Source organism: Xiphias gladius, chromosome 21 (genome assembly GCF_016859285.1).
Source record: "Xiphias gladius isolate SHS-SW01 ecotype Sanya breed wild chromosome 21, ASM1685928v1, whole genome shotgun sequence".
Taxonomy (NCBI): Eukaryota; Metazoa; Chordata; class Actinopteri; order Istiophoriformes; family Xiphiidae; genus Xiphias; species Xiphias gladius.
The window spans coordinates 21,084,797-21,108,654 of record NC_053420.1 but is presented as its reverse complement, the minus strand read 5'-3'; the positions used below and the strand labels follow the sequence as shown (position 1 = coordinate 21,108,654).

Below are 23,858 nucleotides of genomic sequence, written 5' to 3'. Positions count from 1 at the left end.
AGACGGAAAGAGGAGAGGAGAGCGCCGACTGGTTTCAACCTGCCGTAACACCGCTGGAGAAACAGACGGAATCATGGGAGGAGGGAAATCTACAGTGGTATCTAGATAGACCGTTTTTCTCTTATAAAGTTTATTACAAAATATATATATATATGTCTCACAAATGTAGTAGGAACACCTTAACGCAATAATCCAAAAAGCATATAATAATGTAATGTAAATTCAAACTTCATGGAAAAATATTGAATTCAAAGGTGAATCTGATTTTATTTTTAAATTGAGGAAACCAGACTTTAATCTCAGATTCCTTACTCAATGAAAAAGCAGTTCAGTGTCATTTCTTTTACAGATTATAAGATTAATGTCAGGAGTCTGTTGTTCTTTCTCTTGTCTTTTTCATTTTGATCTGGAGTTTTTGTTGACTGTCTTTATCCCAGTCGAGTTTGACCCATCTCCGCTAAATTATATGGTCTCTGCTTACAGTGATTTTTTTTTTCTTTTTTCCCTTTTTTTTTTTGAGGCAGATGGTTTTTGCGACTACCTCGTCAATCATGGACGACGACACAAACACCCTGTGTAGATTATGACGCAAACAAAAAGGGACCGACAGGACCGCGGCATTGATAGAAGTAATTGCGCCTAAAGCTATATATTAACGTTATATTTGCGTTTCATTTGTAGTATATAGATGAACATAGATGCCACACACCATAAACACAGAAGCCATGCTGTACGGACAACCTGTGGTCCAACATGTTGCCAAAGATGGCCAGACGCGGGAAATGCGCGTGTCGTTTAACTTGTGAGGCATGCTAAATATCCCGACGTGTTTATTTGACGTAGTGCGTTTTTGTGGTTTGTTTTGTCGAGGAAATATCAAGAGTAAAATGCCGAGTAGATTGATGCTCTAACCTGCTCTCTTATTGCCATCACTGAGAGGCTGGGGGGGGGGTCTCTGCCTTACTTCCGGACTACAAATATAACCATGAGCCGACTCAGGAGTGCGGATCGTGTTGACGCTCCCGCTGCCGTGTTGTCTCTGCTGTAGTCCGGCGCAGCGGTTCGGTCCTGAACACACGAGCTTCAGCGGACGTTTGTTCGGGTCGACCTTTACCCAAAGACAGTCAAAGCCGCCTTGTTTGTCATGTCAAAGTTGGACCCTTAAAAAAGGATTTTGTTTTTGGTTTGTTTTAAATGTAACGTTTCACTGTTGTGAACACGAACAACATGCCCAAGAAGCGGCAGACACATTTGGAGAAACCATGCACAACTGGGCACGTTACCTCATCTTTTTTCAGTACATTGGGACGAAATACAGGTAGGTTACACAGCGGGACGGGTTATTTCATTTAAAGTGGTCCTAAAGTTAAAACTATTAACGGTGTGATAATTACTGTCTCCGCAGTGGCGCAGTGAAAGTGCCTCCGCATCAGCTGGAGAGGAAAGGGATCCAGGACCACTTGGAGGTGAGGTTCGCTGATGTTATTACATTGTCACGTCCTCCAATACACATTGCTTCCCTCACCCCTTCTTTCCAGGATCAGTTCTTGTCCAGCAAAACAGGCCGAATAGGTTATTACGTACGCCCTTTGCTGTGGAGTTGCTTCAGTGATGTGAGCAGGTTGTTTTATGAGTCTGGTTCATGATGAATACCTGAATAGCGTGTTATCACATGGACAACAGTACACAACAGTAGTGTACGTACAGTTATATTCATTACTGCATTGAGAGAGGCAGGTTGTGCCATAGCTACCATGTCAGCTGCTATGTGAATTACACTCAGTCTCCACTTTAATGGGACCACCTAGCAAAAACTAACGCTGTCTAATACAACAGTCCTGTAATAGGACCTTCATGAAGGTTATAGTGTTCTGGGGTTTTTTGTTGAAACTGTCTCAGAGAGGGGTTGATTCAGCTGCGTGGTTCTCTTGGAGGCTGCAGCTTGTGGCGCAAAGTGACAAGTACGAAAAATGATAAGGATTCAACTTTTTCACAGTGGTTAAAGCAGATCATTCAGCTCATCAGTCTACATTTTGGTGATCCTGTAGAATGAAAGACTGATAAACATTAAGTGTGAAAGGAGAACACATGCACAAGTCGGGCAAATGAGTGTCAAAAGTGGACTTAATTTAAGTTGCCGACCATCCATTTTCACGTCAAGCTAGGGACCTTTTGTTGCATGTCATTCCCCATCATGCTCCCCCCTTATTTCCTGTCAGCTCTCTACTGTCTGTCTAATAAAGGCATAAAAATGCCCAAATTATATCAGAAAAAAAAAGTGCCCGCGCGGGGGAAGCAGAGACAACACACCAAAGAAGATGACAGACTTTCTTGTCAGATCATACAGGCTGTTTGTGGTATGCTATGAGTGACTTCAGCTCTTATAAAAGTTTTTTTACAACATAGCAACCCACCGCCTTTCACCTGTCCCATGTTCTCCTTGTCTGTGAGCAGGATGCAATAAGGAGGCTGAGGCCCCTCAACCCAGTATCGCTGTCAGTCTCAAGCAGGACAGACACAGGTGTCCACGCCCTCTCTAACTCCGCGCACTTTGACCTCCAGCGCAGAAACAACAAGCCGCCATTTACTGAGGACATTCTTGTTGAGGCCCTGAATTTCCACCTCCGGACAGAACAAATCAGGTGAGTCGGGTATTTTTCAGGTGAGAATGGCATAATCACTGAAGTTCAACAGTGGAGGTGAACAGAGCAACTCCTCGCACAGGGGTTACATGTAACACAGGGTCATTCAAATTGTACATCTGGACACATTTCTACATTTACCTGCTACACATCCTGAAATTTTACAGTTTAGTTGTGAAGTGAATATCTTTCATATTGATCCCAAGAACTTTTCCTCATCATTTAAGTGACTGCATGAACGTTTCTGTGACTTCATAAGTGCTGTTTTGCGGCTGAGCATGTTAATGTCATGTTTTCACATGAAACTAGCCCAGTCTCAGGAAACAAACCATCAGGTGGCTATTCTGAATTGGTCGAACCGTGAGTCCAGGAGCCAAAAAAAAAAAAAAAAAAAAAATTTAAAAGTAGTGACCAACAGAATCGACAATGATCTGTGCAACTTACTGGTCTGGAGACTTGGACATATGGCCAGAATTTGTTTTCCTAACACAGATATTGGTTAGTTTGTTCCTTAGGACCCTGTTGTGTGTAACACATCAACTTCACACAGTACACACAGGTAGATTTATGATGATCAGCATCTGGCAAGTAACTTTACACTAAACGAAAGCTGAGAGAAAATAGACACCTGTTCCTATTTTTCAGCCTGATAAAAAATGTCTGTGTACAGGTTTGTAAAAACACTGACATTTTCTTAAGTATTTTGTTTAACTGTATGCTAGGATAACATGTACACACACTCTTGTAAAGTATTGGTTTTCGTTGCTTCTCTTCTATTTAGACTTGGACCGGCTGTTTTAAAAAAAAAAAAGAAAAAAGAAAAAAAGAAAAAGCTGCTTGAATTCTTCTGGATCATTTCAGCAGTGTTTCCATGTTTTTTTACATAGTGTCAGATGCAGACGGTTGGTTTGGAGTATCTGTGGCGACCTCTGCATATGGCAACATCATGTATATTCCCTCTGTAATCCCCCGAAAATCATCCCACTGTCAGAATCAAGGTCAAAAATATTTGATTATGTCAAGTTTCCCCTTCAGTGGTCTTAGGGTTTGCTTGCCCTGTGGATAAAAATTTACTGAAAAATTGACAGATTGAAACAGAGTTCATTTATGTGAATATTATTGCACATATAATATTTTGATCCATATATCTTAATGCTGTTAATTGAGTTAGGATATTTGTGTATATAATTACTTTACTCACTTTCCTTTATCTCTTCTTTTTAAAATCGCTTCGGCACACATTCCAGCATGAATTAAAGCCACAGTCACTTTCTTATGGCTACTTTGGTTTAGGCCGCTGTGATACTTTGTGATATTTAGACAGCAGCTTTCTCTGTGAGACAGGGCCAGGGAGAGAGATTGAGGCACGGATACTGAGGGATAGGGAGGGGCAGAGTCATTGAGAGAGGGTGAGGAAAGACAAAGTTAGCGCTCTGAACAGACACACTCTGAATGATACAGAGAAGAGAGAGTGTGAAGCAGAAAAGAGAGGACGGAGGTTAGGGTAGCTCTCAACATCCCACAAACCCTTCATCCTGCAGAGAGAAGGTTAGAAATGATGACCCCTGCTCTGCTTTTTGGTCTGTAGCGTCCGTTAATAGACACACACACACACACACACACACACACATAAATGCACACATCAAGCTAAATGGAAATTACCATCCAGACTAGTAGGTGAAACCTGCTGACAAATACCTCTTGTTCTCAGTAGCATTATATGTTATGAAGACACACTCCCTATGTTCAGATTGGATAGAAGTTTTCAGTCCTGAAATGTCATGAAAAAAAACGTCTCTTCACATCTTACTTGGATATAACCAAAAAGAGTTTTTGTTACAGCAGCAGTCAGAATATGGCTCCTGGCTTGTAGCTTTGGTCAGCTGCCTCCTGAGATAGAGAGACAAAGCAAGATTTAAACACAGACTCCACACTGTAAATAAAAATACAATATCTCCTCAGCTTGGCCTTCACTTGTCTTTCTGCGTAAATGGACCTCAATTAGCCTAAAATGAACAGCCGTTTCCCATAAGGGGAAACTGCTGAGTAGCAAAATGGTGCCATGCCAAACAAAGCCCTAGTTCCCAAATGTGTGAGGCCATGCTTTGTACAGTGCTTATGAAAATTTTATGTGTGTCTGTGTGTGTGGGTGTGTGTGGTTTGGGGGCCAGGCGAAGGTTGTCACTTCATATTGGAGCAGGGGCTGGAGGCAGACACAAGGGTTTCCTCTGCCACGTGTCACACCCAATCTCCTCCCCTGGAAAGATAACCTAGTTTCTCTAACTGTGCACAGGCACACACACGCGCACACACACACACACACACACACACACACACACACACACACACACACACACACACACACACACACACACACACACACACACACGTAGATAGACTATACATGCATGTGCACATACAGGTGATGTGTACAGTTGACCACCATTGTTCTCATAGTTCCTTACACTCCAGTATGCTTACACGCCCCTACAACTCGTCATCTCCCACTTCCTGTAACACACAACACATACACATGCATAGCCGCATACTCTGTGTGCAGGCACAGGCGTGTGTGGATGAACACTCTAGGGTGCCAGTGCACTTTGTGCAGTGACAATCAGACTGGCACAGCTGGCTGCAGCTCTTTGTTCTTTCACTTTACAGATGTACGCATTAAGGGTTTCCCACTTGTTACTATACATTACATATTTGACATCTTTATTTATTTTCAGCTGTGAATATGTGAAGAATGATAATGAAACCAGCAATTACGAAACAATAGTTTTGTGTTATGTTGCTATGATTTAGACCATTTACAAAGGAAAGGCTGTAACAGCAACAACTCTGGTCCCCCTCTCCCTTACCTGGAAGCCTGGAGGTTATGTAACCTTTACTTCCTTTATTATTTTTTTAGGTTTTAGATTTGGGCATACTATATTAACAAGACTGGGACATGTTTTATTCATTGTTATACAGGAATTAGATTCAACCTGTAAAATGCCTTTTATATTTGAATATTTTCATGCACTATGATTTCCATTTGTGAGGCTTTTGACTGGTTGGTGAGATTCTGAATGTGCTGTAAAACAAGTTTGCTTTCATTTAAAACGTGAGAGCAGATAGTTTTATTTACCTAATCTTTTATTTAATTTGAATGAAAACACAGTGAATTGTTGTGTAGCCAAGAGGGAATGACTTGCCGTGTGTTATTCGACCTATAGTGTGTTTCCATAAAAGCTGCCAGTGACTTATTTAACATTTTCATAAAGTTTACAAATTTTATGTTGATTAATGAAGAACCAGCTATGAGGAGAACTGGAATTCTCACTCAGTCCCTTAAACTCAATTATGACATGAGCTCGAAACCACAAAAAGTCTGACAAGTTAACAGCACATCCAAAATATATTCAAACCCTTTTTGTTAAAACTCTTTGTGAACCTATATTTTATTGCCCAGCACAGCTTGGTTTAGTGTTTCAGCCGCAACACCTTGCACAAAGTAGATCATATAAAGAGTGACACAAATACAGTTGTATAGCTTTGATCGAAAATGCCACTGACATTCTTCAGTCTACTTTAAGAACTCATAAAGACTCATGAAATGATCCATGCTCACTGCTTACTGCTCACTGACTGATTTAATCATAAAGGGAATTTTTTTCTGAGTGCATTACAGTTATTTTATGATTCGTCCCTGCCTCTGTGCCCATGTGTGCACAGATACACAGGAAGTGTCCAGTGTTAGCCGTACCCCCTGCTGGAATCACATCAAAGAGCCTCAGCCTCTCAGTCTCCTGTGATGCTAACTATTGGAGCATAAGCGCTTGGCTCTTCAGGGCTCTTGGCAGCCCTTTTAGCACTTTGACTGTGGGTGTGCCTTCGTGTAAAAAGCTGCAACGTTGGCATTTTGGACGATGACTTACGCACAGTTTTTCTTGCTGGCAGTATGTTAGTATTAACACCATCTGTGTCTGGAGACTGCTTCAGTCTGTCTGAAACGGGGTTTGTTGTCGAGATTTTGTCTAAATATCAACCAGACTTAGAATGTTTAACATTAATTGCTGTGCTTTTCAAGTGACTTTTTTATACCACACTTATACAGCAGGACACTTTTGTGCAGATCATTAGCTGCGTTAATGAATACTATAAATTAGAAATTACTGCTCATTACAGTTTTAAACAAAGTTTAAAGCTGCTCAGGCCTGAATGGATTTAGCTTTCACTCCAAATGCTCTTTTTTTCACGTTTCCAGGATCACCCATGCCCACCGTGTGCCTGATGACTTCCACGCCCGTTTTCGTGCTGAGTCTCGGACCTACGTCTACCGGATAGCCCCGGGAATCTCCCGCCACTCTCTGCTTCCCCTCACAGACCACGATCTGTGCTGGAACCTCCGCAACACGTGAGTTATCTGCCCCTCTCTTCACTCTCTGTCATCTGTCTGTTCATCCTCTGTGATGACTTCCCTTATAAGATAAAAATCAAACTCAGACTCAAGCTCAGTCCAACAAGTAGGTCCACATACACATACCCTCACTAAGCTCATGCCAAGCCTTGCAGAAACAATGGCATGTTAAACACATGAATAATCCACATGTGCCATGCCGGAACTGCAAATTAGGGCCAGTCAAACAAAGTGTTTTATCTGAGTCGACATCCCAAAAACAAACAAACAAAGGAGAGGGAGGGAGAGAAATGAGACAGGGATGAGGATGGACAGAGTATAAGAAGAGAGAAATAGACAGGGCTTCATAACTTGGACTGTGGTCTTTTAGCTGTGGTTGGACGGGAGGGACCATAAAGAAACACATTTCAGAGAGCGTACGTATGAGCATTTGTCTGCTCCTCTCCACTTTTTTGGGGAAAAGTAGGGCAAGATAAGCTGCAGGCTTATACACATGCAGAACAACACCCACGCACATTACCCTGACTGTGTGTTTTTTTTTTTTTTTTTTCACTCTCTCTTTCCCTCTCTTACCCTTCTCTTTCCCTCTCTCGTTTCTCTCTCTAGCATCTCTGCTTCGCTGTCTCTCTCTTATTTTCAGCTTGCATCTCGTCCTTCCACCCCTGAGCATCTCTGCCTCAGCAGCTTCTCTTCGTTCTCTCTTTGATCTGCTTCTCCCTCCTGATCACCCCCCCCCTCCATCTTTCCCACTGTAAAAAATATTAATCTTCACTGTAGATTTTAATGCTGAATTTAATCTTGGAGCCTTGCATTTCGTAGAACAAGTGCAATAATCTGACTCTGAAACAGGTGAGATCATAGGTGACTTTACTTTTTTCAAGAATGCTTTGAAATCCATTGATCATATTGCAGCAGAATTTTTGAAATTATTAATTGCATGATTTAAGAAATCTACATTTTTTTCACGTCAGCTTTTCAAACAGAAATATAAATATTTCTTGACACATAGCCAGCTTTTTAAAAAAAGTAACCCCAAGCACCCCCATGACAACCCTGCCCCCTAGAAATTACATTTATATACGACGAAACTGTGATTATATAGCACCCTTATTACATTGTCTATTAACGTAATGAGGATGTCTTTAATTTACGTATTTGTTAAGTTACAAATATGTTGATACCCAACATATCAGTAAAAATGTTCAGACAACATATTTCTTTTCTGCCAATATGTCTGATCTTGCTGTACAGTATCCACTTTGTGGTACAGAGCACAGCATTATTAAACTTTTTTTATGGTTCTGTTAAGGCAGTCACAGCATTTGGTTAAGGTTAGGGTAAGATTGTTGTCTGCTTTAATACAGAGAAAAGTTCAGAGCGACTTCAGACACAACACATTTGTTCACAGACTGGACTCTGGATGCAAATCCCAGAATCTGGTGTGACAGTCGTGCACACTGTATGCCCACCACCTATGGGCATACAGCATATTTGCTCTTGCAGTTAAGTTGTATATAAATCTAATATCTAGGAATCAGGGTAGCCCACGAGGGCTGCAACCTACAATTATTGACTTTTTTTGTTTTAGGAATGACATGAAATAGTAAAATAAAAAAACCTCTTGCAATTTGGATATTTGGGAAAATTAAAAATTTGAATCTTAAATATTTATATATTTGTACTGCTTCAGCTTTCTTGAAAACTCTAATGCAAGGTAATGAAACATTATAGACCGGCTTGATTCACTGATCTGCGAAGGATCAAACATCTCTTTTAAAAAAGTTACGTCAGAATAATAGATGAGCTGTTAAGACTGTCATTTTTTTCAGCACTCAACCACATCTTCATTCATGCCGAGCGCTCTCTTCAAGCTTTTAAATTAGTGGAATAAGATTTTAATTACTGAGTCTCTCAGCACACTCCTCTATTTCCCTTCTTTCTGTATCGCTCTCTCTCTCTCTCTCTCTCTCTCTCTCTCTGTCAGATCGTATTTAAGCAGTGACGGAGGCAAGAGACTGTAGAGAATCTGAGCATCGGGTCTGTTCTCACCCTCTCCCTCAAATGAGCCGGTCGTCAGCATGTTCTGCTCTCTCACGTGGCATTGTGCCTCAGAAGCTTCATATTTTATAAATTATTTTGGAAAGCAGGGACACGGAGGCCTGAAACCAGGCGTAATTACATTACGTCCCAGCTGCTTGACCTCACTGTTCATGCAGGTCAATTTCGGCCCAATTGCCAAATCAAAATTAGCCTGCAAAAGTTGATTTAAAAAGTCTGTTCACCGCCGCTGTCGGTTCCTAACGTCAATAAAAAATGCATTATATTTTCATGAGCACTTATTATAGAAAAACATCTCTTCTTTATGTCTCTCATCAGGGAGCTGGATGTGGGAGCCATGCGTGAGGCTGCCTCCCTGCTGGTTGGGACTCACAACTTCAGCAGCTTCAGGGCAGTCAGCTCCGACATGCCTTTTAAAAACCCTGTCAAGACACTGGATGTGGCCGACGTACAGCCAGGAAGCTCTTTCGCACACACACACTTCCACAGGTAACCTATATATTCAAGGAAGACTGATCATATTGACTACTAGCAGTCTGCACATGCTCCAGATCTTAAATATGTATAGATATAAGGTTTAACATTGTTTTCCCTTCTCCAGTCTTTCTGCTAAAATGTTCAGATATGAGATTGGGATCAGTCTTCTCATCTAACTCTTGGCAAGAAAGCGCATAAACATATTTCCCCAAAAGTCAAACTAGTCTTCTTAAAAAATGTATGCGGCAGCGGTGGCACATGGCCGTCGGCAGCCTCCCTGGGCCAACAGTGGAGTTATCAGTAACACAGTAACAGCTGAACTGATTATTCCAAATCAGAGAAAAAAGGCAGGAAAGTAAAGAAATTACACTTTTCTTTATATGCTTTTCCACTCCTAAAAAAGACAAATCTTATGTTTCTCATTCTTGTGTCAACTGCTGCTCAAGAAGTTGGCCAAAGTTTTGAATCATTTAAAGTCACTCCACTCAGCCAGATGTGCATGTACAGCCTAGAAAATTTCCCTTTCAAGTCAGACTCAGTGATGTGTTTGATGTGCTATTTAGGTGAAACACAGGTCAAACAGACTCAAATCTAATCTTTTCCAAATGAAGTGTTGACAAATCAAAGTTTCTGTGAGAAATGAATCATATCCAGTAAAGAAAAGCTTCTCCTTTAATTCCTAAAATTATACACATCACTGCAAAATATGTGTTTTTATCATTAAAGCAACAAAAGTTGCATAATAGGAAGTACTTACTTACTATTGCACGACAACTGATTCATGCTGTCTAATGGGGGCATTGTTGGCTTCCTGAGATTACACATCCACGGGGGACGCTCTGCATGCCAAATACCTCTTTCATGGGCATTAATTATTTGCCCTGAAAATATGGTGCACAAGATGGACATGGGCAGCAGCTCTCAGACTAAATGTCACATAGTCCCTTAACCCCAACACACGTGGTGCATTAACAAGCTGTGAGCATCAGGCTTACAGATCTGCAACGTATTGTATAGTGTATTTGCACTAAAGTGTCCATGGTTGCATTTTCACCAAACGAAAACTGTTTCCCTCTTTTGTTCTTTACAGAATTCCAATGAATGGCCAGATGTGGGCTAACTTTAATTGCAGTCAGGTTTTGGTCCTAGAGAAAGCCAGGGAGTTGACCTTCATGTTTGCTTTTTCACAAGGGTCACTATTCTAAGTAACAGTGATAAAATGAGAAAAAACTGAGCAGTGGATCATTGAAAAGGCAACGGTTGAACTATATTTTTGGTCCTAAAACAGGGAGCTCTGTGTTATGTGGGGCCGAGTTCTTTGGCCTTCATTTGACATAGAAAAAATTGGATATTTTTTCCCTCCATAAATGATGTCATATATAGGTGCAGACTATGAGACTATGTCCACTTCTGGTTGGGATTTATTGTAAATTTGATCAGCACTAACAATTCAGCCTCTGAGTGATAAGTACATGTAGGATATCGTAGAAGTCTGCGGTTGTGTTCTAAATTATAATATACAGTAAATGTGTACAGTATTGTAGGAATTAAGTTACCACTTTTCTCTACCCTGTCTAATTTAAATAAAACGTTACATACTTGCGTTGAACTTTGTTACAGACTCCAAACACTAAAGACCCTCCTCCTTTGAATGGTAAGATTAAAGCTTGCAATTACCTTCATGATAAATTGTCAGTTTCGGTGCCAACATTTGAGTTACCCAGAGGATACTGACTTTAGTGATCCCCTGACTTTTCCTCTAGCGCCACGACAACTTTGAAATTTGTGATTTTCAGTGAAATGTCCCGACAGCTATTGGAGGGATTGTCATGAAATTTGGTTCAGGTATTCATGTTGCTCTCATGATGAACCGTATTAATTTTGGTGATCCCTTAACTTCCATCATCAACTTCCAGTTTGTCAAAAACCTTGGTTAATGACCAAGTACCTGCATAACTTATGAAATTTCCATCAGCCTCACCTGCACTTTGTGTTTAATGCTAATTTAGCATATGTTAGCATGCTAACACACCGCACTAAGACCGTGAGCATGGTAAACACTATACCTACTTAACATCAGCATGTTAGCATTGTCATTGTGAGCATGTTAGCATGCGTTAGCATCTATCGGCATTGTTACCATTGCGGTTGGCATAGCTCAAAGCACAGCTGTAGGACATCCTCGCAGACATGCTAGCGTGGTTAATTGCTTATCTGTGTTTTACAATTTTTTTTTAATTTTTTTTTTCTATATGATGGCTAGCATTGTCATTGTGAGCTTGGTAGCATTGAGCTCAAAGCACCGCTGTGTCAACATACAGCCTCGCAGAGCCGCTAGCATGACTGTAGACTCTTAATGTTGTTGTTAGATAAATGACTTAATCTATTAGCAGAATTGCTGAACATGTATTTTCTGTCGATAAACTAATTGATTACTCCATTAATCCTTAATAATGTGTGTCTAGAAAGGAGAAGTAAAAATACAGACATAAAGACATTATGTCAGACTAGAGCTTGCTTTTACCATTACTGTCATTACCATGTCAAGAAATCTGTTAGAGAGGACACACAAACCCAGATGCACTTGCGTGGCTGTGAAACATGAGACAGATTTGCTCCAGCCTCATCTAAAGATAATGTCCCTCATCACAGTCCATGAGCTAACAGCACTGCTGTATAAATCTGTCTCTGGACTCCTTACATGTCAAATGTAATCAGATAGCAGGCGCTGAGTCAAATTTGCATTTGACCCAATTCTTCCTGTGTGCCTTTTGCTCAGTTCACTCTTTTCTCCCCAAAATTTCAATTCAGTCCGGTTTTGATTGGGAAAAAGCTGCTGTGACTTAAATGCTGAAACAACAAACATCAGTAAAAAGAAAAATTGAATGTCAAATTGCAAAAAAAAAAAAAGAAATCAGATCCATATTTTCTATGGCATTACACATAATCCTGTTGGGCCTAAGCTGCAGTGGCGTATCCAGCATGTGACATTTAAACAACTCTTTGCACGAGGAGAGTCCCCGGCTCTATCTGATGTCTGGCATAAGAATGAATGTCACATCAGCCTCCAACACTTTCCAAACAGTGAGTGGAAGCATTGAAATGTGTAACAAAAGCGAGATAAAGAAGAGACAATCTCAACACATAACAGACATGAGACAAGAGCAGCCTTTTTCAGTTGAAATGAATAATTCACTTTCATTATGTTGGTTAGGTCCAGGGAAATACATTTTCTAAAGAAACATTTTAATTTTTTTTTTTTTTTTTTTTTTTATCATTTCAGTTGTTTCTCTTAAAGAAATAAATCAGTAGGTGTTATTCGGATCCACACTCCTAGCATATATTGACTGAATTCATTCTACATTACATGCGACAACCGTTCAAGATATTGTTTTGCTTGTGAAGTGACACTTAAACCCTGTGGCAAGATTTAACCTTTCTTCAGTATGGCACATTCAGTCAGTGATGCCAAGTAGACTTCATGCCTTCAGCAATTGATGCTATTAATGTAACATTTCATGAGAAGTGTTGTGCATAGGCCTTAGAGCCTTAGAGCCTTTATGAAGCTTTTGTCCAATATGCAGACAACACAAAGATATAAACAGCGGTGATTTTAAATGACTCTGTATATTGATATATACAGTTAGGTCCATAAGTATTTAGACAGTGACACAATTTTCGTAATTTTGCCTCTGTACACCACCACGATGGATATGAAACGAAGTCATCAAGATATGATTCAGGTGTAGACTTCCAGCTTTAATTCAAGGGGTTTGAAAAAAAAATATCTTAACCATTAACAGCTCAGGAATTACAGCCATTTTTATACATAGTCCCTCATTTTCAGAGGATCAAAAGTAATTGGACAACTGACAATTTGATCATAACCAAATGTGGCCTGTTTCCTGGGTATTTCATGATAAATTAAGCAGATAAAAGGTCTGGTGTTGAATTTGCATTTGGTAGCTGTTCATGGGAACTCTCAATACGCGGTCCAAAGAGGTGTTGATGCAAATGAAGGAGGACATCATTAGGATGAAAAAACAAAACAAACCTATCAGACAGATAGCAGAAACTTTAGGAGTGGCCAAATCAACAATTTTGTACAATCTTAAAAAGAAGGAACTCGGCAATACCAACAGGCCTAGAAGACCACAGGAGGCAACTAAAGTGGATGATAGCAGAAATCTTTCCATGGTGAAGAAAACCCCTTCACAACATCTAACCAGGTCAATAACACTCTCAAGGAGGTAAGCGTATCACTGTCAAAGTCTACAATCAAGAGACGCCTTCATGAAAGTAAATACAGAGGGTTTACCACAAGGTGCAAACCACTGGTAACACTCATGAACAGAAAGGCCAGATTAGATGTTGGCAGAAAACATCTAAAACAGCCTTCCCAGTTGATTCTTTGGACAGATGAAACCAAGATGAAATTGTACTAGAATGACAGGAAGAGCAGAGTGTGGAGAAGGAGAAGACAACTCATGATCCAAAGCAAACCACATCAGCTGTCAAACATGGTGGAGGCATTGTCATGTCATGAGCATGTAAGGCTGCCAGTGGGTCACTGGTGTTTATTGATGATGTGACTGCTGATAGAAGTAGCAGGATGAATTCTGAAGTGCATAGGGCTAAACTATTTGCTCAGATTCAGGCAAATGCTCCAAAACTGACAGGATGGTGCTTCACAGTACAAATGGATAATGACCAAAAACACTGTGAAAGCAACCAAAGAGCTTCTTAAGGCAAAGAAATGGAAAATTCTTCAATGGCCAAGTCAGTCACCTGACCTCAACCCAGTTGAGCATGTTTTTCACTTACTGAAGACAAAACTTCTCAAGGGAGGAAACTCAGCATTTGGTGATGTCCATGGGTCCCACACTTCAGGCAGTCATTGACTCCAAAGGAATTTCAACCAAGTATTAAAAATAATCCTTATATTTATAATTATGCTGGTTTGTCCAATTACTTTTGAGCATCTGAAAATGAGGGACAATCCATAAAAACGGCTGCAATTCCTACACAGATAATGCAATATTTTTGTTAAACCTCTTAAAATAAAGCTGAAAGCTTCATTTCAAATTCATCATGGTGGTGTACAGAAGCGAAATTAGGAAAATTGTGTCACTGTCCAAATACATATGGACCTAACTGCATATCTAGTATGCATTTAACATTTGTGAAAATGTAAGACTAGTTTTGCCTCTTTTTCAGGGACATCCCAATCTGGGAACTGACTTTTAGGAGCAGATCTTTTCTCTACAGGCAGGTGTGTTCCCTTCAAACATCCTCAATTTCTTTAAAATGCCTGATATATTATGTCTGTTAATTTACATGTGTGATTGTGGTGCCGTTCATTGTGAATATTTATTGCCATCTGCTGGTGATGACTGAAAAATATGGATCATAAATATGGACAATTCAGCGTAAAGTGTTAAAAATGTCCAACCTTTTTCCCCATTGATACTGTGCTGTTATCAGTATATATTAGTGTAAACATTTTTGCTTTGGCCCTATGCTCCAGGTGCGGAGGATGACAGGGGCCCTGGTGGCAGTAGGCCAAGGGCAGCTCTCAGTGCCCCAGCTGAAGGACATATTGGAGGCTCAGGACTCTCTGGCCTACCCACAGGGCATGGCTGCTCCGGCTCACGGCCTCTTCCTCACCAGGGTGGACTACAGAGACACAGGTGAGGAGGCTTGAGAACGACTCCAGAAGGAAGCAGCCAGACTAAATCTATATCGGCAAAAACCCACCAGCTCAAATATCGAATATTGAAAGTGGCTCTAACGCGTATAATGACAAATACCGCTAGCTAGATATCAGCTCAGTCCGACTGTTACATTCAGTAGCTCAGTTAAACTAATAAAATGCGGTTCAGCACGAGTCTTTATTTTTGTCTTATTCTTCACTTATCAGGACATGTTTCGGATTTATTACCTATTTTTCTCTACCTCCTTAGACCTGCAGCTTTCACCACAGACATCAGGGGAGAAACTTCCCTCCACTGGAAACTCAGAAGATTAATTCTACTTTAACAGTTCATTAATATTAATGTATTTCCATACTACTGTATGCAATGATTGTAATCAAGTTTTTGTGTTTATATGCAGATTTTTTCTTTACTGATAATAAAACGCAGCAGCTTGACTTTGAGTCAGTGGCCCCTAGTAGGTGTTTTTAACAAAATTATTTCCACATTTAGAAAAATAAACATTGGAATACATACAGATGGACATCTATATTTTCTTTTAATTCAACATATTAAGAATACATAACTGTGTCCATGAACGCAGCTCAGCTACAGAATACCACACACCTTGAACCTATCATTGTCTACACATGACCTTCAGGTTACAACAACTTGCTTCAAGCCTGGTCAGGCAGTATTACTCCTATGTATACATGTATGAACTGGGTTTTGTAGGTTCTCACAATAATCAAACAAGGTATACAACATGTGGAGAAGAGTGTTAAGTTCTATAGCCAAAACTGCTTCGTGTGTCCATGGCTCTCGTACAGTGGTATTACATTATGGATCAACAAAGTGCACGCACTCTCACTGATAATGTATACATCCAAATGTCCAAATAAAACTGCATACACTGCTTCTTTACCCAAAAGTCTTCACAGACCATTCTCGTGGATTTTCAGCACACTCCCTTGCTTCTAATTTGGCTGCATCTGCTCACTGAGTTGAGTGATTTTCAGCAAGTTGTCCGTAAACAGTCCATTAAAACCGGACTCCACCGGCAGTCTTCTTGGTGCCAGTGGGAGCCAGATGAGGTTTGAAGAAGGTTCAGACTGACCAATCACTGCCCTTAATGTTCCAGTGCATTGATCAAATACACCAGACATCACGCCATTTTCTTAATTTAGACCAGTCACCCACTGATGCAAGGTTAACTGATTTAGGCTCACCGTACTCGAAGTGCTGCGTCTGTCACATTTGAACCTCATGAGGAATGTTTTTGCACTTCTTAGAAGTGACAAACGGTCAATAATTCAGTCACACTATTTCTTTAACCTAAAATTTTAAATATGTACACAAGTACATGTTTTCTATCCATGCGACCATGTTGGAACAACACAGTGAATCTGATTGGCATAGGTCCTCTGGTCCTCAAGTCAATTCAGCATTTGGTTTAAAGATAATAATTCACACATCCTAAAGACGCCCATAATTCAATATATAATCAAAATTTCAAGTGTTAGTCAGAATATTAAGCCCAATGTCTTAGAATATCAATAACAAAATCATATGTATATATAATGCACTTGAGGAAGGCATTGCGTATTTTTTTTAAACTCACAATCCTTATTAACAGCACAGTTTGGGTGAAGAATGTAGCTGAGCTAAAGTCAAACTGGAGACCCTGATTGAAGACTGTGTGGGACAGTGAGACACAAAGGGAAACTGATCACATCAGAGCTTAATGGCCACATTTGGAATTAAAATGAGGCTTTAAGAGACAGATGAAGGAAAAAAGAAGACTAATGATTAATGCTCAGCAGTGGCGCCAAGCGTGTCCTGACAATGGCCGTAAAAGTTTTTAAAATGACGTACATAACACGCATGTAAGATGTGTGGTTGGCTGATGATCGATTACTGCTTAAACACAGAAACACCTAAATGTCATGACTTGGAGTTAGTAGTGTATTATCACTCTAGGCAGCCTTTTTTTGGCATTTGACTACACACCCTGATGCTAAAGCTGAGGTTAATTCAGGATTAATTTGTGTCATGTGAATACAGGTTGATAGTATTTGATAATAGCTATCACAGGTTGATAAGTTTGCATAGACCCTTGAAACCCAACCATCACCATCTCAAAAAACATAATCTTAGTGATTAAACTACCACTCAGAGCAGCATACCCAACTTCACCCTTTGTACTGATTTTGGTAGATGTAACAAAGCACAATAAAAGCTGTAATAGTCTACATGATACGGTTACATTCAGTCATTCTATTGTTCTTTAAAATTAAAGAATACTTTGTGGCACATAGAAACGGTTATTTCTCTATTACGGTTTTTGTGAATCTCTTGAACAGAAGAGCTTGTATCATGCCACCACTACAGCCAACACCAAAAAGTGTTTTTTAATCCATATGTATTCGGTAAAACAGAGTCAACTATGCCTGCTTTTGCAGCATCACGATACACAGTAATAAACTCATAGACTTTATTCAAAGAAGTACAAAGAGTGAAATGGGGTATGTTCCAGAGACTTACAAAACACTTGTCTGAGAGGAGACATATCCACGTGTAAACATATGCTGTGTTTGTGGTTTTGCTCTTTCCTCCGACGGCTAAAAAAATAAAAGCATAAAACACTGTAGGAGCATATAGTCCTTGGAGAGCGAAGAGGGGAAGGGAAGTCAGGTCGGTGTCCTTCATGCGGTCACACCCTTCTCTTTAGCCAGCGATTTTCTCAATTTCATCCAGATCATCCGTGTCTAGTTTTTCAATTTTTTTATCTGTAGAGGGAAAGACCACAAATATGGAGAGGCTCATTTAGAAGGGTTGACATATAGCAGAACAGTAGCCTGAGAAGCACCATCTCGCCAAAAGAAATTAATGGTTATTAATGCTGTTTGGGTGTATGAGAAAAGAAAAGGGCGTCTAGTTGCTGTCACGCTTACTGAAATGCTCCTGGATCCTGTTGAGGATGTTCATGCTCATCTTGCTGTCCACCATGTTGATGGCCAGCCCCCTTTTGCCAAATCGACCTGTGCGGCCAATCCTGTGCAAATATGTCTCGTTGTCAGGGTTTCCGTCTTTGTCCACTGGCAAGTCAAAGTTGATCACCACGGAAACCTGCTCGACATCAATGCCTGAATGTCAGACAAGCAGGACGAGAGACAAATCTTATTATTCATATTTGAAAATGTGTGTATATACACATACACACATACATATATGCGCATACATACACACATATCTGCACACAGTTATTTTTATTTATTTATATTTTTATATATATGAAAAAAATAATTGCCGTCACACAGTTCAGTCTTGCATTTGGTCAATAGTCCTAGATTCAAAGAGTGCAGAGTTTTCCAGTAAGAGAACTAAAGACATGGCTCCACTCTTCATCTTTGCTGGCTGTACATTAAGTCATTATCTACCCTAGCACGGTGATGTAGTGAGTGTAGCATACAGTGTCGAAGACAGTGTCGTGTGCGGTAATGTTATGGGTAAACATGACTGTGGAAATATTAGATTCAAAAAGGTAGAAAAAGGTAAAGCCTAGGTTAGATTTTGCCTCTACGGTTTACAACGGGAACATTGTGTGGGCACAGAGAAATGTTTGTGTGTGTGTGTGTTGTCATAGATTAGGTTTAAGCGTACATTTTTATCTGTATTTTTATCTCGACTTTTCCCACATCTTATTTCTAAATCCATGTTTTCTCTGTTATACAAATCCTGCCTTAAATTTATGACAAGATTTGTCTCAGTTGCAATGCTAGTATTAAATACGGAGAATGTACATGTAAGAGCTAAATAAAAGTAGTGATCACATCATGTTTATTCCTCCCGTTCTGATAGCACGTGGTTCTTACCTCGAGCACAAACATTTGTAGTAACCAGGACCTTCTCCTTGCCATCTCTGAAGCGTTCAATGACAGCAGCCCTCTGCTCCACCTGCATCTCGCCACTGAGCAGCGCCACCTGGTGGCCTTCTCTGGACAGCTCCCCTGCCAGCCAGCCGGCAGTCTTCCTTGTCTGAATCACACAGAGAAGAGTGCGTTGCAGCTACTTCAACAGCCAAGTAGGTGCTCATGTAAGAAAATGGCCAAATGTGAAAATATAACTTGGCAAAAGCAGTTAATTTACAGGAAGAATCAGGGTTTAGAAACACCCTGATGAAGGCCCTGTATTGAAAAAAAGCAGGCCAGTGTTGCCAAGTTATTTTTTCATATTTGGATCACACAGAAAAAAAAAAGCTACAAAAGTTGGAGAAAGGCAGGTTTGCTGGACATTCTAATAGGGTCACAGAAGACAAATGTCGTATTTTTTACTCCTATAAAATTTGTGGGTTCAAGGTGAGAATTGTTGTGGAAATATGAATTATTTGTTTTTTCAAAATTAGAAAAAACACTCAAAGCATACACACAACTAAAGGAAACACAACCTGTCTCTATGGGCTACTGTTTGTGGAATGAAAAGTCACAGTCAAACTTCTATGCGAACTCACATGGCAGAAGATCATGGCCTGGGCGATGGTGATGGCTCCGTAGATGTTACAGAGGGCTTGGAACTTCTCCTCCTTGCTGTTGCACAACACATAGTACTGTTTTATAGTATCCAGCGTCTCCTCCTCTCTTTTCAGCTTGATGATGTTGGGGTCAGGGACGATGCGCTGGGCGAAGTTCCACACTGATTCTTCAAACGTGGCTGAGAACAGCAACATTTGGCAGTTTTTAGGCAGCATCCTGTGTGGCAGGGAAAAAATTAGTTATAGGCCACTAGTTGCAGATTTAAAAAGGATAAAACTGGTCAAAATTTGAAGCTGTACCCACAGAAATTCAGTTTGAAAAAATGTATTTACGGGATAAATTAGAGATTAGTTATATCAATAGATTAAAAACAAATTTAACTTGATTTCAGGACACAGAACATGATCTTTTGCAGCATTCATGATTGCCTAACTTATCTTGTGATTTTTTTTTCAACCTTTTCACAAATGAGTATTTTTACTTCAGTCTATTTCAACTGACCTCTGGATGCGGATACTCTGGTCCTGGTGACCCTGTGTGGCAATCATGACATCAGCCTCATCCAGCACAAAGACCTTGATCTTCTTGGGGTCTATGAACTTGAATTTACTGCACCAGTCCAGCATGGTACCAGGTGTGCCAATAACTATCTGTTCCTGCAGCTTCATGCCCCGCTGCACTGCAGCATTCACAGAAAGAAACACGCGCTTGTCAACACACAAAGCAGTAACTCAGGTGTATGTACATTTTCATCAATATGAACATCTCAATCTATGACAGTGCACATGCGGCATTGTAAAAAGCAGAGAAGCCTTACATTTATTTCCTCTGATGGCGTAGACTAGTTTGACCTCAGGATAGTGTTTGCCCATCTGCTCGATCACCTTACCAGTCTGAAGCGCAAGTTCATAGGTGGGTGACACACACAGGCACTGATGAAGAGAAATGAAATGAGGGAGATACATGCTCCGGTCATTAAGTTCAAGTCATCAGCCTTTTATTGCCATCAAATAAATACTGTGGGAGACAGAATCAGACTGATAGCAAATGATAAGTCACGCATATCAATTAAGAGACTTAAGATATCAAGTTGATAATTTCTAGAAAAGTGAGGGAAGTGAGTACTAACCTGGGGATATCTGTTGTTGGGGTCTACATGGCTGAGCATGGCCAGGACAAAGGCAGCTGTTTTCCCTGTTCCTGACTGCGACTGCGCAATCAGATTCTGTGGACTAGAGGAATCAGGGAATTAGATCACAAGCACAGGCAGTAAAATTGTTTTTGGCCTTGACACCTCACATGACCTACTGTTGCAGAGCGGTCTAAGTTCATTTAAAAGTTATACAGTACCTATTCAGGCTGAGAGATTTCAGTGAGTATTAAGAGACACAATACTTTGCTAAAGGACTCCACAACATTTGCATACAGTATAAAGGATACTCACGGTTCAGCCAGCATCATGGGTAAGGCAGTCTCCTGGATTTTAGATGGCCGGTTGAAACCCATACCGTACACGCCCTGAAGCAGCTGAGGTTTGCTGCACACAGAAGAAAATAGTCAAATGTCAAGTCTTCAGCAAACTGTTTTACAGATCTTTTTAAAGCCTTTCGTCACTTCGTGTATACGTATTTCAGAACCTTCACACACCATACAAAGATCTATCAATTAAAAAGATAAATAAACAATACTGATAACTGATTAATAATAACTGATGCCCCAAAATACTGTAGAGAGATGAATAAAAAATAGAAGATACACTTACAGTCGCAACTCCTCAAAGGACTTGACAGAGTAGAGCGGAGAGTTGGGATCCTTCTGAAGAACTTCCACTTGGTTAGTATTATTGACAAGATTATTCCGAATCAGCTTGTTCAACAATGACTGTGCCGCTTTGTCCTCTGGAAAACACAAATTATGTTGCAATAACTGTTACAACTCAAGAGACTACTAAGCTTCTCAATAACAGACGATCGAGAATGTCAAACAGATTTACCAGAGGAGGAATATTTTTGTGGCATTTAAATAAACTGCCCACCTTTGTCATCCTCATCTGTTGCCTTGTTCTCTCCCTCAGCTTCGGACTTTGCAGCTGCACTGCTTGCGTCTGTTGCGTTTGCAGCCGTGCCTGCATTGTTAAAAATTGTACGTATATTAACACCATAAACATTTTTGGGACTACTGGTTTTATGACTATTTAATCTTACACCCAATGCACTCATGTGCACTTACCATTTTCTTCTGGTTTCTCTTTAATTTGAAGGTTACCGATCTGTGGGGAGGGAACATCAGAAAGTTTATAAAGATGTTTGATACTTGCCATCATGTGAGAGTCAGTCTGTGCTTCTCATGAAATTACATGAGATGTACAAGCTGGGACCAAGTCAGGACTACTGCACCTTCAGCTGAGCTATTTTGGAGACTCTTGCATCACTTGCTTTTTAGCCAGCTAAGTGCTAAAGCTAGTAACTCATTGAGCACGCAGCATCTCGGCTGTAGCTAACTTACTTTAGCTCCGATGACAAACCGGGATTACCCGGTAGTGTCGTTTTTACGTAAATGAAAACATTAGTGAGATAAACTGCCACAGTGCCCAATCCATTCACTGGCAGCACTACCGTTATGCAATTTCAAATGTCAAAAATAATGCTGACCGGCCAGTTTTCGTCAACATTGTACCAGAACAGGCCAGAACATCCTCTAAACAAGCTAACAACACGGTTAGCTCGTGTTGCGTAAATTACGGTTTACCGATTCTGCCGCGGCTTCTTGTTCGTCCACTGCCTGGGCCCAGGAGTCCGTAGCCATCTTGGGACAGTTTTTTCTGTTGTTATTATACTCAGGATAACTCAACTAGGAAAGCTAGCTCAGGCTGCGGAGTCGGTAATGTGAAAGTAGCTGCTTTCCACAATGGCGTGCCGAAAGCGATTCTAGGCACCTGTGCAACTGATCACATGTCCGGACAGCAAGGGAAGTGCCAAATGATAATAGTTCCCATCTTAATGACAGTTCCCACCCGGATTACAGAAAGTACGAGGTGCTCTTTAATTGAAAATTTGAACAAAAAATTTAAATTAAAAAAAAAAAAAAAACGAACTATTTTTATCGAACTATATTGTTAAAATTAAACATTGGGGGCAGAACACTACTATGCTAAACCTGTAGATGGCGCCAAAACGTTTATCATAGTCTCACTCCTGTTAAATACGGTATATACCTGTCTGTAGAGAAACACAAACACACATACAAACTGACAAAAATGATGCTGCAGGTCTTTTTATTTATAATTCAAACAAGGGGCCAGGCAGTAAAGAGGGACACGACAAGATTACCAACCAGGCAACTGCCCCAGGGCCCCATACCTCCGGTTCACTGTGTGGCAATTAGTTAGTAGAAATTTGATGTATTGCAAATGTGTTTGGCAATATGTGCCACTAACACACAGAATAACCAGGATTGGTAAGGGCCTTAATGTTGCTCCTGCATTTTCACCTGAGTTCCCTGAGGGGCCCTGTGGGAAAATCTCATTGTAATAAAGGTAATATTTCATTTGACATTATGCTTACTCCTTGCATTTTCCTAAATAAATTTGAAAGAAGTCAATGATCCCATATTAACTGGGAGTTTGGGGGTGGACTCCACAGTGCATTGTTGCTCCGAGGCCCCCTAGTGGTTAATCGAACGTTGAGGACAGGGCCGTGCCCCGAAGCAGGTAAGCACCGGCCTCAGCTATCAGATGTGCTGAAACGAATCGGACTTGTGCAGGGTTTAAGCATGTTTTCAGTTTGTCACATTGTGCTTTAATGCTGTTTTGGTGATTCCTCTGTTTTTTCTGAGAAAAAATGTTGTACAAGGAGTGATGAAGGTCTCTCTGACCCATACTTCTTTTATAATCCTACCCTAGCCCTTCATCCAGGTCTGTGTAAAACCGGGGCCTGTAAGGAAGGTCTACAATCAGCAGGAAGGATGGCTCTAAACAAGAGAGGGAGCTTCTGGAGGCGACGTGATACAGTATTGGACTGAATTAGATGCGTTAGAGTGAGGTGGCTCACAT

The 23,858-nt window shown here is 40.5% G+C and overlaps 2 protein-coding genes across 2 annotated transcripts; one reads left to right on the top strand and one right to left on the bottom strand.

Moving 5' to 3' along the window:
* Window positions 1-523: 523 nt before the first annotated feature.
* On the top strand, window positions 524-15,946 carry pusl1 (pseudouridine synthase like 1). The gene is made up of 9 exons (XM_040159807.1): window positions 524-629; window positions 1,195-1,318; window positions 1,406-1,466; window positions 2,455-2,642; window positions 6,895-7,044; window positions 9,424-9,594; window positions 14,800-14,854; window positions 15,110-15,272; window positions 15,546-15,946. Exons 1-9 carry the CDS (start codon window positions 584-586, stop codon window positions 15,608-15,610), a joined length of 1,023 nt encoding a protein of 340 aa, XP_040015741.1. The 5' UTR covers window positions 524-583; the 3' UTR covers window positions 15,611-15,946.
* A 1,801-nt stretch (window positions 15,947-17,747) lies between these two features.
* Window positions 17,748-22,782, bottom strand: LOC120807588 (ATP-dependent RNA helicase DDX19B). Its single transcript, XM_040159806.1, has 12 exons — window positions 22,556-22,782; window positions 22,037-22,076; window positions 21,843-21,932; window positions 21,570-21,705; window positions 21,252-21,344; window positions 20,937-21,039; window positions 20,625-20,739; window positions 20,309-20,486; window positions 19,786-20,023; window positions 19,151-19,313; window positions 18,230-18,421; window positions 17,748-18,064 (listed from the first exon to the last, which is right to left on the bottom strand). The coding sequence occupies exons 1-12, from the start codon at window positions 22,610-22,612 to the stop codon at window positions 18,003-18,005; spliced, it is 1,467 nt and encodes a 488-aa protein (XP_040015740.1). The 5' UTR covers window positions 22,613-22,782; the 3' UTR covers window positions 17,748-18,002.
* Between the last annotated feature and the right edge of the window lie 1,076 nt (window positions 22,783-23,858).

Excerpts from the sequence above, each read along its gene's own strand:
- pusl1 (XM_040159807.1), top strand. The coding sequence starts at position 584 with ATGACGCAAACAAAAAGGGACCGACAGGACCGCGGCATTGATAGAA. Across the intron at positions 7,045-9,423 it reads TGCTGGAACCTCCGCAACAC|GGAGCTGGATGTGGGAGCCA; the intron begins GTGAGTTATCTG and ends GTCTCTCATCAG. Across the intron at positions 15,273-15,545 it reads GGTGGACTACAGAGACACAG|ACCTGCAGCTTTCACCACAG; the intron begins GTGAGGAGGCTT and ends CTACCTCCTTAG.
- LOC120807588 (XM_040159806.1), bottom strand. The coding sequence starts at position 22,612 with ATGGCTACGGACTCCTGGGCCCAGGCAGTGGACGAACAAGAAGCCGCG. Across the intron at positions 21,345-21,569 it reads TCCTTTGAGGAGTTGCGACT|CAAACCTCAGCTGCTTCAGG; the intron begins GTAAGTGTATCT and ends TTCTGTGTGCAG. Across the intron at positions 18,065-18,229 it reads CAGGATCCAGGAGCATTTCA|ATAAAAAAATTGAAAAACTA; the intron begins GTAAGCGTGACA and ends TTCCCTCTACAG.